Source organism: Oncorhynchus kisutch, unplaced genomic scaffold (genome assembly GCF_002021735.2).
Source record: "Oncorhynchus kisutch isolate 150728-3 unplaced genomic scaffold, Okis_V2 Okis01b-Okis20b_hom, whole genome shotgun sequence".
Classification (NCBI taxonomy): domain Eukaryota; kingdom Metazoa; phylum Chordata; class Actinopteri; order Salmoniformes; family Salmonidae; genus Oncorhynchus; species Oncorhynchus kisutch.
In genome coordinates, this window is record NW_022261978.1 from 3,341,428 (window position 1) to 3,358,208 (window position 16,781).

At 47.6% G+C, this 16,781-nt stretch overlaps 2 protein-coding genes and 1 long non-coding RNA gene across 4 annotated transcripts in view; 2 read left to right on the forward strand and 1 right to left on the reverse strand.

Moving 5' to 3' along the window:
• Positions 1-8,360, forward strand: part of LOC116358803 (ethanolamine-phosphate cytidylyltransferase-like) — a 25,291-nt gene extending 16,931 nt beyond the window's left edge. The window contains exons 9-13 of the mRNA XM_031811005.1: positions 839-916; positions 2,073-2,138; positions 3,750-3,815; positions 3,910-3,998; positions 4,929-8,360. Coding sequence (XP_031666865.1) covers positions 839-916; positions 2,073-2,138; positions 3,750-3,815; positions 3,910-3,998; positions 4,929-5,046 — 417 coding nt within the window. The 3' untranslated portion in view covers positions 5,047-8,360. The remainder of the gene's footprint in view (positions 1-838; positions 917-2,072; positions 2,139-3,749; positions 3,816-3,909; positions 3,999-4,928) is intronic.
• LOC116358805 (uncharacterized) lies at positions 5,145-12,679 on the reverse strand. Its single transcript, XR_004206485.1, has 3 exons — positions 12,360-12,679; positions 12,029-12,085; positions 5,145-8,816 (listed from the first exon to the last, which is right to left on the reverse strand). It is a non-coding gene; the product is annotated as an uncharacterized LOC116358805 (long non-coding RNA).
• The window catches only part of LOC116358804 (guanine nucleotide-binding protein G(o) subunit alpha-like), a 38,158-nt gene continuing 30,413 nt past the window's right edge, over positions 9,037-16,781 (forward strand). The window contains exons 1-3 of one of the 2 annotated variants that reach the window (XM_031811006.1): positions 9,038-9,887; positions 10,000-10,175; positions 13,805-13,896. In XM_031811006.1, coding sequence (XP_031666866.1) covers positions 10,040-10,175; positions 13,805-13,896 — 228 coding nt within the window. In that variant the 5' untranslated portion in view covers positions 9,038-9,887; positions 10,000-10,039. Of the gene's footprint in view, positions 10,176-13,804; positions 13,897-16,781 lie in introns of both variants that reach the window. The other variant, XM_031811007.1, reaches the window with a different exon arrangement.

Consider the following 16,781-nt stretch of genomic DNA (forward strand, 5'->3'; position numbering starts at 1 on the left):
TCTAGAGGCAACCTTCACCATTAGTGGGGATGACAGAACTGACCTAAGATCAGTGTCTAGAGGCAACCTTCACCATTAGTGGGGATGACAGAACTGACCTAAGATCAGTGTCTAGAGGCAACCTTCACCATTAGTGGGATGACAGAACTGACCTAAGATCAGTGTCTAGAGGCAACCTTCACCATTAGTGGGGATGACAGAACTGACCTAAGATCAGTGTCTAGAGGCAACCTTCACCATTAGTGGGGATGACAGAACTGACCTAAGATCAGTGTCTAGAGGCAACCTTCACCATTAGTGGGGATGACAGAACTGACCTAAGATCAGTGTCTAGAGGCAACCTTCACCATTAGTGGGGATGACAGAACTGACCTAAGATCAGTGTCTAGAGGCAACCTTCACCATTAGTGGGGATGACAGAACTGACCTAAGATCAGTGTCTAGAGGCAACCTTCACCATTAGTGGGGATGACAGAACTGACCTAAGATCAGTGTCTAGAGGCAATATTAAACTACTTCTTTGTAACCTCCCATAGACTTCGATAGACAACAGTAGTGGCCAAAAGCATGGGCATTTGAGGACTTTCACCATTTCGAAGTAGTCAACTGGGCTCACATTGTTTACCAACTCATAAGTAGTAGAAGAAGACGGTTGGAAATGGAAATGCCCTCGATGCCGCTGCCCATGGTTTCACAGACACCAAAATGGGACAAATACCCCTGTTTCACATTGCAATAAAGCCTCATGCCATTGGTCGAGAACTAGTCAAATATCCTGACATTGGTCGAAAGCTAGTAAATATCCTGTCATTGGTTGTTGTGTTTTTCTGTCAACCAGGAAGTGAATCGCTACAAAGGGAAGAACTACCCAATCATGAACATCCACGAGAGAACCCTGAGTGTCCTGGCCTGCAGGGTGAGAACATACACACATTAAACATACAGCGACGCCCACCGACACACAGTCGCCCACCAACACACACCCCGACCGACACACACTCATAGAAAGACACACACCAACACACAGGCGCCCACCAACACACACCCCGACACACACTCATAGACACACACCAACACAGACACACACCAACACACAAACACACGCGCAGACACACACCGACACGAACCGACACAGACACACCAACACACACACACTCGAAGACACACACACACATCAATACACACACACACACCAACACACACACACACACCAACACACACACACACACCAACAGACACACACAGCTTCTTTGTAACCCCATGGGCCCAATAGTCACAGACAGTTAAAGCTGTCTGCTCTGCCTAGAGAGAAATGTTCTCCTTACACACACACACACACACACACACACACTGAAGGATGGTAGGCTCTCTCCTCCATTCATCTCTTATCAGACCAGCTACAGAAGATCCTCTCTCCTCCATTCATCTCTTATCAGACCAGCTACAGAAGATCCTCTCTCCTCCATTCATCTCTTATCAGACCAGCTACAGAAGATCCTCTCTCCTCCATTCATCTCTTATCAGACCAGCTACAGAAGATCCTCTCTCCTCCATTCATCTCTTATCAGACCAGCTACAGAAGATCCTCTCTCCTCCATTCATCTCTTATCAGACCAGCTACAGAAGATCCTCTCTCCTCCATTCATCTCTTATCAGACCAGCTACAGAAGATCCTCTCTCCTCCATTCATCTCTTATCAGACCAGCTACAGAAGAATGATCCTCTGTCCTCCCGGTGTGTGTGTTCACATCAAACCGTCTGCTTGTGTATCTTCAATCTTTTAATGTGTGTCGACGTGTCTTTAGAATGTGTTTTATGAAATCGTTATCCGAATCCGAAACGGCACTCGATTACTCAAACCACACAAAGGGTATCTATACACACGCACCGGATGACGCAATTCTATAACCATTCAGAGTTAACACAAAGCCTGAAACTGTCTCCTTGTCCTGTGACAGAGCTATGACTCAATGACTTTTGATAGTCACCCTCGACCTAAATACAACCATTACACAACACTCACAACTCACTCATTTATTTTTGTTTAATTATCTCTCCCTCTCCTCCTCCAGTATGTATCAGAGGTGGTGATTGGGGCTCCCTACGCTGTGGGTAAAGATCTGCTGGACCACTTCAAGGTGAGGCACACACACACACACACACACACACGAAGACACACACATTGAAACAGTGGTGTTGTTTGACTGGGAGAAGAGACGTCTTTCCTAACATGCATAGCCTCTCTTAGGGAGAAACATGTACAATGACCGTGTGTGTGTGTGTGTGTGTGTGTGTGTGTGTGTAAACGGACCTTTCTCCTGTGTGTATGGGACTGGGCATTGATCCAGACTGGGGTGCTGCAGTAATGTCAGGCTGTTACTGTATAGCAGACATACTACAGATGTCCCTCTCGCTCTCTCTCCCTCTCGCTCCCCCTCTCGCTCTCTCTCCCCCTCTCGCTCCCCCTCTCGCTCTCTCTCCCCTTCTCACTCTCCCTCGCTCCCCCTCTCGCTCTCTCTCCCCCTCTCGCTCTCTCTCCCCCTCTCGCTCTCTCCCCCCCCTCGCTCTCTCCCCCTCTCGCTCTCTCTCCCTCTCTCTCCCCCTCTCGCTCTCTCCCCCTCGCTCCCCCTCTCGCTCTCTCTCCCTCGCTCCCCCTCTCGCTCTCTCCCCCTCTCGCTCTCTCCCCCTCTCGCTCTCTCCCCCTCTCGCTCTCTCCCCCTCTCGCTCTCTCCCCCTCTCGCTCTCTCCCCCTCTCGCTCTCCCCCTCTCGCTCTCTCCCCCTCGCTCTCTCTCCCCCTCGCTCTCTCTCCCCCTCGCTCTCTCTCCCCCTCGCTCTCTCTTCCCCTCGCTCTCTCTCGTCCTCGCTCTCTCTCGTCCTCGCTCTCTCTCGTCCTCGCTCTCTCTCGTCCTCGCTCTCTCTCGTCCTCGCTCTCTCTCGTCCTCGCTCTCTCTCGTCCTCGCTCTCTCTCGTCCTCGCTCCCCCCTCTCTCTCTCTCGTCCTCGCTCCCTCTCTCTCTCTCGTCCTCGCTCCCTCTCTCTCTCTCGTCCTCGCTCCCTCTCTCTCTCTCGTCCTCGCTCCCTCTCTCTCTCTCGTCCTCGCTCCCTCTCTCTCTCTCGTCCTCGCTCCCTCTCTCTCTCTCGTCCTCGCTCCCTCTCTCTCTCTCGTCCTCGCTCCCTCTCTCGTCCTCGTCCTCGCTCTCGCTCCCCCTCTCTCGTCCTCGCTCCCCTCTCTCGTCCTCGCTCCCCTCTCTCGTCCTCGCTCCCCCTCTCTCGTCCTCGCTCCCCCTCTCTCGTCCTCGCTCCCCTCTCTCGTCCTCGCTCCCCCTCTCTCGTCCTCGCTCCCCCTCTCTCGTCCTCGCTCCCCCTCTCTCGTCCTCGCTCTCTCGTCCTCGCTCCCCCTCGCTCTCTCGTCCTCGCTCCCCCTCGCTCTCTCGTCCTCGCTCCCCCTCTCGCTCTCTCGTCCTCGCTCTCTCTCGCTCCCCCTCTCGCTCTCTCTCGTCCTCGCTCTCTCTCGCTCCCCCTCTCGCTCTCTCCCCCTCGCCTCTCTCCCCCTCCCTGTTATACCATATATATTATTGCTCATATGTTAATTGACCATGTCACTTCCTGTTATACCATAGATATTATTGATCATATTTTAAATGACCATGTCACTTCCTGTTATACCATAGATATTTATGATAAATCATGTAGGTTATATAATTGATCCTATTGACTATACTCATGATCTATGATGTCACTTCTTGTAGGTGGACCTGGTGTGTCATGGGAAGACAGAGGTGTTTCCTGACAGGGACACTGCAGACCCTTATGCTGTGAGTACTGACTGTGTGTGTGTGTTTGTCTGTTTTCCAGTATTCGTGTGTGTGTCTTTTTGTGTGATTGCATGTTATCGTGTGTGTGTCCCAGGAGCCTAAGAAGAGAGGTATCTTCCGTACAGTAGACAGTGGTAACGGTTTGACCACCGATGACATCGTACAGAGAATCATCAAGAACCGGTAAGGGCCTCTCTCACCCATCTATCACGTCTCTCACCCATCTATCACGTCTCTCACCCCTCTATCACGTCTCTCACCCCTCTATCACGTCTCTCACCCCTCTATCACGTCTCTCACCCATCTATCACTGACTACCTTTGTCTCTCCTTGTCCCTCATCTTTTTCTCACTCGTTTGGTTATTTTGCCATCCCTCTCTCCCCACCTCCTCCACATCCCTCTCCCCACCTCCTCCACATCCCTCTCCCCACCTCTTCCACATCCCTCTCCCCACCTCTTCCACAACCCTCTCCCCACCTCCTCCACACCCCTCTCACCACCTCTTCCACACCCCTCTCCCCACCTCTTCCACACCACTCTCCCCACCTCTTCCACACCCCTCTCCCCACCTCTTCCACACCACTCTCCCCACCTCCTCCACACCCCTCTCCCCACCTCCTCCACACCCCTCTCCCCACCTCCTCCACACCCCTCTCCCCACCTCTTCCACACCCCTCTCCCCACCTCTTCCACACCCCTCTCCCCACCTCTTCCACACTCCTCTCCCCACCTCTTCCACACTCCTCTCCCCACCTCTTCCACACTCCTCTCCCCACCTCTTCCACACTCCTCTCCCCATCTCTTCCACACCCCTCTCCCCATCTCTTCCACACCCCTCTCCCCATCTCTTCCACACCCCTCTCCCCACCTCTTCCACACCCCTCTCCCCACCTCTTCCCCACCCCTCTCCCCACCTCTCTCCCCACCCCTCCCTACCTCCCTCCCCACCTCTCTCCCCACCTCCTCCACATCCCTCTCCCCACCTCCTCCCCACCTCCCCCACATCCCTCTCCCCACCTCCTCCCCACCTCTCTCCCTCCTTATTTGGTTTTATTGTAACATTGTACCAAATGCACTATACAAACGAAGTTGGTTTGATTGTCTCTCTCCAGGCTGCTGTTTGAGGCAAGGAACCAGAAGAAGGAGGCCAAGGAGATTGCGGTGTTTGAGGCGATGAAAAGCCAGGCAGAGGGAGAGCAGGCCGGGGACACGGCCCAGGCAGCACAGTAACCAGATCAAACTAGTTAAAACCAGACCCAGCTGTCCCAAATTTCATCCTAACTCAGAGTTTCTCAAACTAGAGAAACTCTGAAATAACTATTTTTTTTTTTTTATTGCGTTTGGTTCAAAGAACTGGGGTTAAGTCAGTAACCTCCGGTAGCTGCTAGGTGCCGTTGTCATAGTTTCGAGCGGTTTCTTTCTTCCTGTCTTTCGAACGGTTTAATCTAGAGTTTCCCTCCTCAATACCCAGAAGCCTCAGAACAGAGTGGACAAGACCAGGCACTAAAATCAGACAGGAGGAACAACAACAATCACTGGTGTTATTTTCTACTCAGCAAATCAAACTAAATGATTGGCTGATGATCTTCTGAACTTCCCAATACCTTTCTGATGCATTTGTCACTTCAAACAATCCTTCATATTGAAACACTGTGAAATGTACTGTCAACTGATTTGTAATAGATGGTTATAGTCCCAGTTTAAGAACCAAACATTGGCTGTTGATTTCATCACCTTTTTTTAAAATGACAAAATGGGGTCACGGAACAAAAAGTTTGGGAACTCCTGTCCTAACCAGCTCCATATGGTTCAAACACGACCCGAACCGGGTCAGACTGAACCAAGCCAGCCCAAACCAGTCTAGTCCTACTACTTGTACTGTATACACATCCTTTAGTGAAGCATTGCCTGCTAGCCCGTCCTAGACCGGCTTTACCCCCCCAGTCCACAACGGGACAAACTCATTCCACCGACGGCCGAGTGTCTGCAGGGTTTTCACTCCCTTGTACTTGATTGATGAATTAAGGTCAGTAATTAGTAAGGAACTCCCCTCACCTGGTTGTCCAGGTCTTAACTGAAAGGACAAAAGACAAACCAGAGGACACTAGGCCCCCCATGAAATGAGTTTCCACCTGACCCAAACCGGATCAGACCGGATCAAACTGCAGAAACAGACTTTAACCAAGACACCTCCTCTCCTTCACCAGCTAAGGAGAACACACAAATAACCCTCTTCCCTCTGTCAGTGGAGGCTGCTGAGGGGAGGATGGCCCATAATAATGTCTGGAGTGGAATATCTGGAATGGACTGTGTTAAATCTTCTCCCACTTTCAGGCAGAAAGAAAGGAGAGGAAAGGAAGAGAATCCCAAGTGTGTCTGATGAAAAAGAGAACATTGAGAGACTTGTGAAGAAGAGAGGAAAGTCTATGTAGTTGTGTGTGTACTGTATATTTAGTAGGGCCTTCTCGTCTGATCTACCAAATGGCACACTATTCCCTATGGACCCTGGTCAAACGGCTGCTGACCCCAGCCCTGCGCTTACAGCCGCTGACCCCAGCCCTGCGCTTACAGCCGCTGACCCCAGCCCTGCGCTTACAGCCGCTGACCCCAGCCCTGCGGTTACAGCCGCTGACCCCAGCCCTGCGGTTACAGCCGCTGACCCCAGCCCTGCGGTTACAGCCGCTGACCCCAGCCCTGCGGTTACAGCCGCTGACCCCAGTCCTTTGCTTACAGCCGCTGACCCCAGCCCTGCGGTTACAGCCGCTGACCCCAGTCCTTTGCTTACAGCCGCTGACCCCAGCCCTGCCGTTACAGCCACTGACCCCAGAACACATACATGCCAGAGTTGGCGTCCCCACTTGCGCTGTCGAATAACTGGCTGTTCTGTGGCGTGACCGGTACGACTCTTCAGGTGGCCTGTCACGTGTGTTCGAGGCAGAGGTCTTGGGTTTGCGCCTCACTAGGAGCTGACTCAGGAGGAAGGTGGTGCTCTTTAAGCAAGCAGCATGACCTCATTCACATCGCTATGGGTTGGAGTCCGGTCCACTATCTCTTCAATACATTTAACCAGTGTATGATATAGGGAGTCATTTCAGATGCAGCCCTCTGTCTTGTATGTAACATGATGATTCAGGACTCTGTCTTGTATGTAACATGATGATTCAGGACCCTGTCTTGTATGTAACATGATGATTCAGGACCCTGTCTTGTATGTAACATGATGATTCAGGACTCTGTCTTGTATGTAACATGATGATTCAGGACTCTGTCTTGTATGTAACATGATGATTCAGGACTCTGTCTGTATGTAACATGATGATTCAGGACTCTGTCTTGTATGTAACATGATGATTCAGGACTCTGTCTTGTATGTAACATGATGATTCAGGACTCTGTCTTGTATGTAACATGATGATTCAGGACTCTGTCTTGTATGTAACATGATGATTCAGGACTCTGTCTTGTATGTAACATGATGATTCAGGACTCTGTCTTGTATGTAACATGATGATTCAGGACTCTGTCTTGTATGTAACATGATGATTCAGGACTCTGTCTTGTATGTAACATGATGATTCAGGACTCTGTCTTGTATGTAACATGATGATTCAGGACTCTGTCTTGTATGTAACATGATGATTCAGATGTTTTCTTGTTTTTCATGTGTTATGTGGATAATTAATTTAAAACATTTTTTAGAGTCAATGGACAATGACTGGGGAGTCAACTGGGTGTGTGAGAGACTGTTTAAAGGGAGTGTGTGTGTGAGAGAGAGACTGTTTTAAAGGGAGTGTGTGTGTGTGTGTGAGAGACTGTTTTAAAGGGAGTGTGTGTGTGTGAGAGAGACTGTTTTAAAGGGAGTGTGTGTGTGTGTGAGAGAGACTGTTTTAAAGGGAGTGTGTGTGTGTGTGAGAGAGAGACTGTTTTAAAGGGAGTGTGTGTGTGTGTGTGAGAGAGAGAGACTGTTTTTGTGTGAATGAGAGATGAATACCAAAACAAATGGGCATGTATATTGTGTGGCTCCACCCCTCTAAAGTTACTCTGTAAATCTGTCAATTCATTGTCTGGTAATGACAAGAAAATACAAAATACTGAGCCATTATTTACTGAGGTTGAGCCTCTTTGTAGTTGTTCAATAGTCCATATCTGACGTGAAGTGGAAAGGAACAGGTTAACATTATTTACCTACGAAGCTGAAAAAATTGTATAAACACACATTTGCTTACCACTAATGTCTGTAATGATAGTTTCAGAAGAGTACTTTTTCCTATAATCGTCTTCACCCATCTTACAAACTTATATATTTCCACACTGAGGTTGAAATGACACTGAAATTATGATGTCCTTTTTAGTGAAAAAGTGATGGTAATGTCAGCCTGTTCAGGTGGGAGATTTTGGCCCACAGCAAATCAAATGTTATTTGTCACCGAATCCAACAGGTGTCGACCTTACAGTGAAATGCTTACGGGCCCTTAACCAACAATGTAGTTAAGAAAAATAGGTGTTAAAGTATTTACAAAAATAAACGAAGGGGGAAAGCATGACATCACAATCTGATCTAATTATTCTGACCAATGACCAGTCATCTTATTTGCATATGTATCCTCCTTGAACAGAGCTCTCCAAACGTGTTCCTGGAGACCTACCCTCCTGTAGGTTTTTAGCTCCAACCCCAGTTGTAAACCAACATGATTTAGCGACTCACGCAGCTAATTATTAGATTCATGTTCGCTAGATTAGTGTTGGAGCAAAAAACCTACAGAAGTGTAGCTCTCCAGGAACAGGGTTGGAGAGCCCTGCTCTAGAGTTTAGAATTAAATCAAATGTTGCAATGTACAAAGAATGTGATGGGGTGACCCACCTGGACCCTGTCGCCATCCACAGTTCGAGGACCACTGGTGTTGAAGATCCTATCTGCCAACCAGGGCTGTGTGTGTAAATATATTGAAGTGTGTATCAACCCCCTCATGACCAGAGAGCATTCCAATGGCAGAAGGAGGCTGGGAAATAAATGATTAAAAAAAGAGATATTGGATTTTTATAAAAAATGAGGGATTAATTGGACATACAAGTGATGATTTTAAAATACAATTTAAACGACTGCATGGGGGCTTTAAACTAAACTATTTAGAGAGTTTTTGAAAATGAAAGGTGTCTGGCGTTTCACCAAAGCTCTGACGGGGTCAACTACATGTCTACATCCACTCAAATCACACCACCCCATACCCAACTGATTAACAACCGTTTAGGTCAGCATGTCGCGCGGAAAACCGGTAAACTAGACCGGTGGTTGCGGCTGTGTGGTCACAGATTACGCTGAGCTGTCGAAATGAGGACACGGCTCGAGTCTCTTGAATAAAAAACGTTCACCTCATTAGGAACACAAAGGGAAACTAATCCCTGACCCACGCGTTTGGCAGGATTTGAGGCGTTGGTGAGCGTGAACGCACTGACATTCAAAACAGTGATTATTATGTTTGTTATTTTCATAGTACCGCACCTTGTGGATACAGTGGACATGGCAGCACTCACTCAGGCGTCAATTTCTCCTCCCGAAACGTCACTTCCACGGGATATCTGAAACTTTTCCAACGCTGCAATACCGTGGGAGTCTATGAGACTGTGTGGGAGGGATCTCCCGTCCTAAATCAACTAGCTGGGGAAACTTTTCGGGAGTTAGGATTCTGGAGGCTACTATAGCGGCGCTCACCGTCTCACTCTATTTTTTGAAAATGTTGTTTGTCTCTCGAGTCTAACACAACAAGGAAGTATTCACAATAGCCTTGCTGATTTGGTGGTTGGTTGGGTAACGAGACACTTTTTTTGTCTAGTGAGTAGGTACACGTTTGAACCTTTTTCGATTGGATATATTGCGAGCGATTCCGCATCATGTAACAACGGATGGACAATGCGCTTCCGATGCGAACCGATTGAATAACTTCTAACCTATTCAATTACTTGTTTTCTTCGTTATTAATTTAGTTATAAAAAGGAATAGGACAGAACATTTGGCCATATTGTTGCAGACATTTGGCATAGAAAACCCACCCCAAAATGTGACACATCAAGAGGTAAAAGCGATAATCAAAACCCAATTGTATAAACATGTTCGAGTCAACTATCACCGTCAACCCACGGTGACTGATCCCTAAAGTGGATCCCCCTTCCCCGGTATTATTCTAGCTCGTGCGTGTCCGGTGAACGAGGAGATGAGCAAGGCGAGATGGGACAGTGTCTCAGTTCAGAACAAGACCTAACGGAGGAGGGGAAGAAGGCGAAGCTTCAGAGCGCGAAGATAGACAGGGACCTGTATGAATACGCCAAGAGGGAAATGAACGTGGTCAAAATTCTAATGCTCGGTAAGTATCTCTTTCTCTCAATTACATTCAATGGGCTTTATTGACATGGGAACATATGTTTACATTGCCAAAGCAAGTGAAATAGATAAACAAAAGCGAAAATAATCGAAAATGAACAGGGAAACATTCCAGTCGCAAGTTTCAATGGAATAGACACATTTCAAATGCCACTCTACTCTCTGTGTGGTGGTGGTGGTAGTAATAGTAGTTAGTGGACAATATTCTACGTTCGGCAGAAGAGTGTTTTGATGTTCTGTATTGTGCAGCCGAGTGTTCTCTGGTCAGATCAACTGGACAAACTCCTGGCCCTAAGTTAAGACACTAGGCTTGCACAACACATTTGCAAGTTTAGCCTATGTTCATTAATGAACTAAAAAGCCCCACACACTTCTAGCTCAAACGAGGCTATTGGAACAACAGCAACGAGCTAAAAAAGACCCATACTAGATCAAATGATTGGTTTAACAGAAACACAGTGGGGAGTTTAAAGGGTGCAGGGCAGGCGTTTCCACACAATGGTCGAACATTCTTCCTGGTCAGTCACAGTGAATGAATCGCAGTGCAGATAGAGGCCAATGTGGTTTGTGTTGAGATTAACCAGAACAAGATAAATACCCAGGGCCCGGTTGCATAAAACATCTTAAGTAGCTTTTCACCCTTTATCTTTTCCCTTCATTGTTTTTTTGCACAAAACATTTAAAGGCTAATTTCCCCCTTAAAGTTAGTGAAAAAAGTTAGTTGCCCTCGAGGCCCCTTAAGTGCTTCATTCAGTAGGGATATCCATGTAAACAGCATTCAGTGTGGATGTCCATGTAAACAGCATTCAGTGTGGATGTCCATGTAGACAGCATTCAGTAGGGATATCCATGTAAACTGCATTCAGTAGGGATATCCATGTAAACAGCATTCAGTAGGGATATCCATGTGAACAGCATTCAGTAGGGATATCCATGTAAACAGCATTCAGTAGGGATATCCATGTAAACAGCATTCAGTAGGGATATCCATGTAAACAGCATTCAGTAGGGATATCCATGTAAACAGCATTCAGTAGGGATATCCATGTAAACAGCATTCAGTAGGGATATCCATGTAAACAGCATTCAGTAGGGATATCCATGTAAACAGCATTCAGTAGGGATATCCATGTAAACAGCATTCAGTAGGGATATCCATGTAAACAGCATTCAGTAGGGATATCCATGTAAACAGCATTCAGTAGGGATATCCATGTAAACAGCATTCAATAGGGATATCCATGTAAACAGCATTCAGTAGGGATATCCATGTAAACAGCATTCAGTAGGGATATCCATGTGAACAGCATTCAGTAGGGATATCCATGTAAACAGCATTCAGTAGGGATATCCATGTAAACAGCATTCAGTAGGGATATCCATGTAAACAGCATTCAGTAGGGATATCAATGTAAACAGCATTCAGTAGGGATATCCATGTAAACAGCACTTGTGGAAGTGAATGTTTCTTTCCTCTGCCCTGGTTTCAAAATAAACTTCCCACCAGCTAGCTAGGTAGCTGAACAAGGAAAGGTCCACAACCCATGGCTACACAACCCATGGCTACACAACCCATGGCTACACAACCCATGGCTACACAACCCATGGCTACACAGCTAGCTGGCTACACAACCCATGTCTACACAACCCATGGCTACACAGCTAGCTGGCTACACAACCCATGGCTACACAACCCATGGCTACACAGCTAGCTGGCTACATACTCTATACCACAGGAGGTTGGTGGCACATTCATTCGGGAGGACGTGCTTGTGTTAATGGCTGAAGCAGAATAAGTGGAATGGTATCAAACACGTGGTGTTGTATGCATACTACCGTGCTCCGCACTCATGCTCTGAGTGCATTCTCCCAGGATGTCCTCTTGAGTACGTTCTTGTTGGGACGAGCGTGTGGAGAAATCATAACACGTAACATTTAACACAGTAGGGGGAGTAATGCTTATCTCACACTGCACCACAAATCAAATGTTTTATTTCATAATTATCAGCTAGATATATGTGAGCCATAGTACTCTAGCTAGCCAGCTAGTTAAACAGGCAAAAATGGTCTAAAACTAATGTTATGCAAGGTAGATGTAAATGTTTAGTGGGCAACTAGCTAGCTAACCATTATTTGTGGCTAGCTATTGACTTGACTATGGACTTACCCATTCACTGAACCTTCTTCCAGCCAGGACAATGACAATAGAGAGGAAACCAGATATACGCAATTCAAACGTTTTACTTCATAACTATAAGCTAGCTACTTGTAATAATGTAGCTAACCAGATAGTTTAACAGGCAAAAATGACCTACGACTAATGTTATGCAAAGTAGATGTCAATTCTTCGTGGCTAGTCAACAGTACTGCGTTATCTTGATGTGCTAGAAACTACTAGAAACATGTTGAGAAAAAGTAACTACTAGTAGCTAGCCAGTTAGCCCTATTGACTTATTATGGGCTTGCGATCTACAGTACGTAGGCTGATAAACATGCCAAAATGAACGTATCAAGGTCAAATATTGTAGTCGGGCAACATACAATATGTGAATAGGCAAGATTTTATTCCAAATTTGGAGTGTGTGTTCTCTCACTTCAGCTCAAATAATTGGCCGCCAATGATTTTAATAAATTTTCCTTCATTTTTTACATGATTGAGTCATATTTCTTCGCATACTTTCTGTTGAAGCTTGCATCGATGCAAGCTTCGAAATATGTACAAACGGAGTAGGCATTAGAGAAGTGCCCTCCGTGCTCCGTTTTGATATGGACTTATACTCTGACCCTCGCTTGCTCCGGAGAAAAGCTCATGGTTTCTGTGTCATTCCGTTTGCTCCGTTCCAGCCGTTATGAGTCGCCCTCCCTTCTGCAGCCTCCGCTGCTCTGGACTTCGCTTGATGTGCTAGAAATTAATAGAAACAAGTTGAGTAAAAAGTAACTAAAAATAAACACATTTTATTATCTAATGAATCAATTTGTTTCTCTGGTCTTGAACGTAGAAGTTCTATTTTGCGATCTCCAAAAATACATGCGATGTCTTTGAATAATTTTTGGAAAACCTTTTTAATGAACTAAGACTTTAATTAAGACTTTAACTAAGTAATTTCCATGGTAACCAGAGACTCTTTCTGTTGGACATGTCTTCAAACTACCGTAAAACCCTTAAATGATGCCCTCACCTAAAGGGCAACATCCTTAAACAATTCCCTTAGGTAGAGGAAAATGATTCCTTAAGGGAAACACTAAAGATGTTTTATGCTGTCTTGTCAACTCTCCTATCTATGGTCATTGTCCAATCACAGCACAAACTGATCTGGGGCCTCAAGATAAAGCCATTGTCCTTGAACTTGTTGTAATACAATGTAAGAAACTATTTTTCTCTCTCTCTCTCTTTTTCTCTCTCGCTCGCTCTCTCTCGTCAAAGGGGTTTATCGGCATGGGAAACATGTTTACATTGCCAAAGCAAGTGAAATAAACAAAAGTGAGAAGACACAAACCATGAAAAAAATAGAATTTAACAGTAAATATTACCCTCAAGGTTTCAAAAACAAAGAGAGCCATGATAATATAACACTTGAAATGTCTCTCTCTCCATCCCTGCGTCTCATCCAGGAGCAGCAGAGAGTGGGAAGAGTACTCTGGTCAAACAGATGAAGATCATCCACAGCCACGGCTTTACCAAGCAAGAGCTGACCAGCTTCAAGGTACACACACACACACACACACACACACACACACACACACACACAGAGAGTCCCACAGGTAATCTAAATACAGTAGAAGCCTGATCAAATTGCTTGCCAGTCATTGTATGGACGTCTCAGTTGTCCTATCCACACAGACCAGGTGCTGGTTGCTACTCACTATAATGGAACTGGCCAGGTGAGATAGATAGATGATCATATCACTCATCCGATAAGAAGTAGAATAAGTGAGGAGGGGGGGGGGGGGAATAAGCTGAGTGAGGGCATGGTGCCTTCTGGGGACACATCTGCATCAACTCTTCCTGTGTGTTTGTCCTAAAGTCTGGGGTTAAATAGAGGAATGTGGACAATACTGAGACACACTCCCTCACTGACTGGGTGAACCACCGACTCTCCCTCTCTCTCTCTCTCTCTCTCTCCCTCTTTTCCCACCAACTTTCCCTTTCTTCCATTCCTCTTTATTCTCCTTCTCACTTAGATTTTTACTCCTCTTCATTTCTCCCTTGCTCTCTCCTTCCCTCCCCTCTCTCCTTCCCTCCCCTCTCTCCTTCCCTCCCCTCTCTCCTCCTTCCCTCCCTCTCTCGTCTCCTTCCCTCCCTCTCTCGTCTCCTTCCCTCCCTCTCTCGTCTCCTTCCCTCCCTCTCTCGTCTCCCTCTCCTTCCCTCCTCTCCTCTCCTTCCTCTCCTTCCCCCCTCTCCTCTCCTCTCCTCTCCTCTCCTCTCCTCTCCTCTCCTCTCCTCTCCTCTCCTCTCCTCTCCTCTCCTCTCCTCTCCTCTCCTCTCCTCTCCTCTCCTCTCCTCTCCTCTCCTCCCCTACCCTCTCTCCTCTCCTCCCCTACCCTCTTTCCTTCCTTCCCTCCCCTCTCTCCTCCCTTCCCTCCCTCTCTCTCCTCCCTTCCCTCCCCCTCTCTCCTCCCTTCCCTCCCCCTCTCTCCTCCCTTCCCTCCCCCTCTCTCCTCCCTTCCCTCCCCCTCTCTCCTCCCTTCCCTCCCCCTCTCTCCTCCCTTCCCTCCCCCTCTCTCCTCCCTTCCCTCCCCCTCTCTCCTCCCTTCCCGCCCCCTCTCTCCTCCCTTCCCTTCCCGCCCCCTCTCTGTCCTCTCCTTCCCTCCCCCTCTCTCTCCTCTCCTTCCCTCCCACTCTCTCTCCTCTCCTTCCCTCCCCCTCTCTCCTCTCCTTCCCTCCCCCTCTCTCCTCTCCTTCCCTCCCCCTCTCTCCCCTCCTTCCTTCCCCCTCTCTCCCCTCCTTCCTTCCCCCTCTCTCCCCTCCTTCCTTCCCCCTCTCTCCCCTCCTTCCCTTCCCCCTCTCTCCCCTCCTTCCCTTCCCCCTCTCTCCTCTCCTTCCCTTCCCCTCGCTCCTCTCCTTCCCTTCCGCTCGCTCCTCTCCTTCCCTCCCCCTCTCTCCTCTCCTCTCTTTCCCTCTCCTCTCTTTCCCTCTCCTCTCTTTCCCTCCCTCCTCTCCTCTCTTTCCTCTCCTTCCCTCCCCCTCTCCTCTCCTTCCCTCCCCCTCTCCTCTCCTTCCCTCCCTCTGACTTCTCTATAATGTAGCAACATAATGAACAGGTGTTGAGAGGAATGACCTGTTTTTTAAAGGGTGAGCACTTTGATGGCTACCAGTTTACTAACAGGTGTTCAGCAGCAAGAATGTTCAATTATGAGAGGAATTTGGTTTGAGTTATTAGTGCGTCATACATGTGTGTGTGTAAATATTATTTTCTAGACTTGGAGTATTCTTGCTCTGAATTGGTCCTTGGCAGCTGTCTGCTGTCATGCTACACCGGAACACACACACACCGGATAGACTCTGATATGCCAGATGAAGGTCCTGGGTGGTGATGTGTGAAGGTTATGGCCTTTCCGTCCTCTTTCTCATAAAAGTCAGATTATCCAAGACTCACTCCACCATCACTGCCCCATCAGTCCCCCTTTCATCTAAAGAGAGACGTTTGGTAACGTGAACCCCATGGTAACTTGAACACCATGGTAACTTGAACACCATGGTAACTTGAACACCGTGGTAACTTGAACACCGTGGTAACTTGAACACCGTGGTAACTTGAACACCGTGGTAACTTGAACACCGTGGTAACTTGAACACCGTGGTAACTTGAACACCGTGGTAACTTGAACACCGTGGTAACTTGAACACCATGGTAACTTGAACACCATGGTAACTTGAACACCATGGTAACTTGAACACTCTCTTCCAGTGGAATAAATCACATGCTGCCTCACTGCCCTATCTATATGCCTTTCCCTTCCCTGAACCAACAAAAACAGAGACACACCCTGCTTTCTCTCTTACGTACGTACATACGTACACACACACACACACACTCACTCACTCACCCCGCCTTCCCCTGTCCTGTCCCGACTATGCCCTGTACAGCAGATCTCTGCTCTAGGCCTGCTGCAGACTGGTAGAGACTCTTTGATTAACCACATTCTGTAGCAGGAAGCATCCCAAATGGCACCCTATTCCCTACGTAGTGCACTACTTTAGACCAGAGCCCAAATGGCACCCTATTCCCTACGTAGTGCACTACTTTAGACCAGAGCCCAAATGGCACCCTATTCCCTATATAGTGTACTACTTTAGACCAGAGCCCATAGGGCACCCTATTCCCTACGTAGTGCACTACTTTAGACCAGAGCCCATAGGGCACCCTATTCCCTACGTAGTGCACTACTTTAGACCAGAGCCCAAATGGCACCCTATTCCCTACGTAGTGCACTACTTTAGACCAGAGCCTATAGGGCTATATAGGAAATAGGGTGCCATTTGGGACCCACTCCTTTCTCTGTCCCATCGTTGGCATGTGTTGTAGCACTGTGACAAGATAGACCGATGTGGATGGGTGCATGCTCTCTCTGCGGTCTCCTGAAGTCC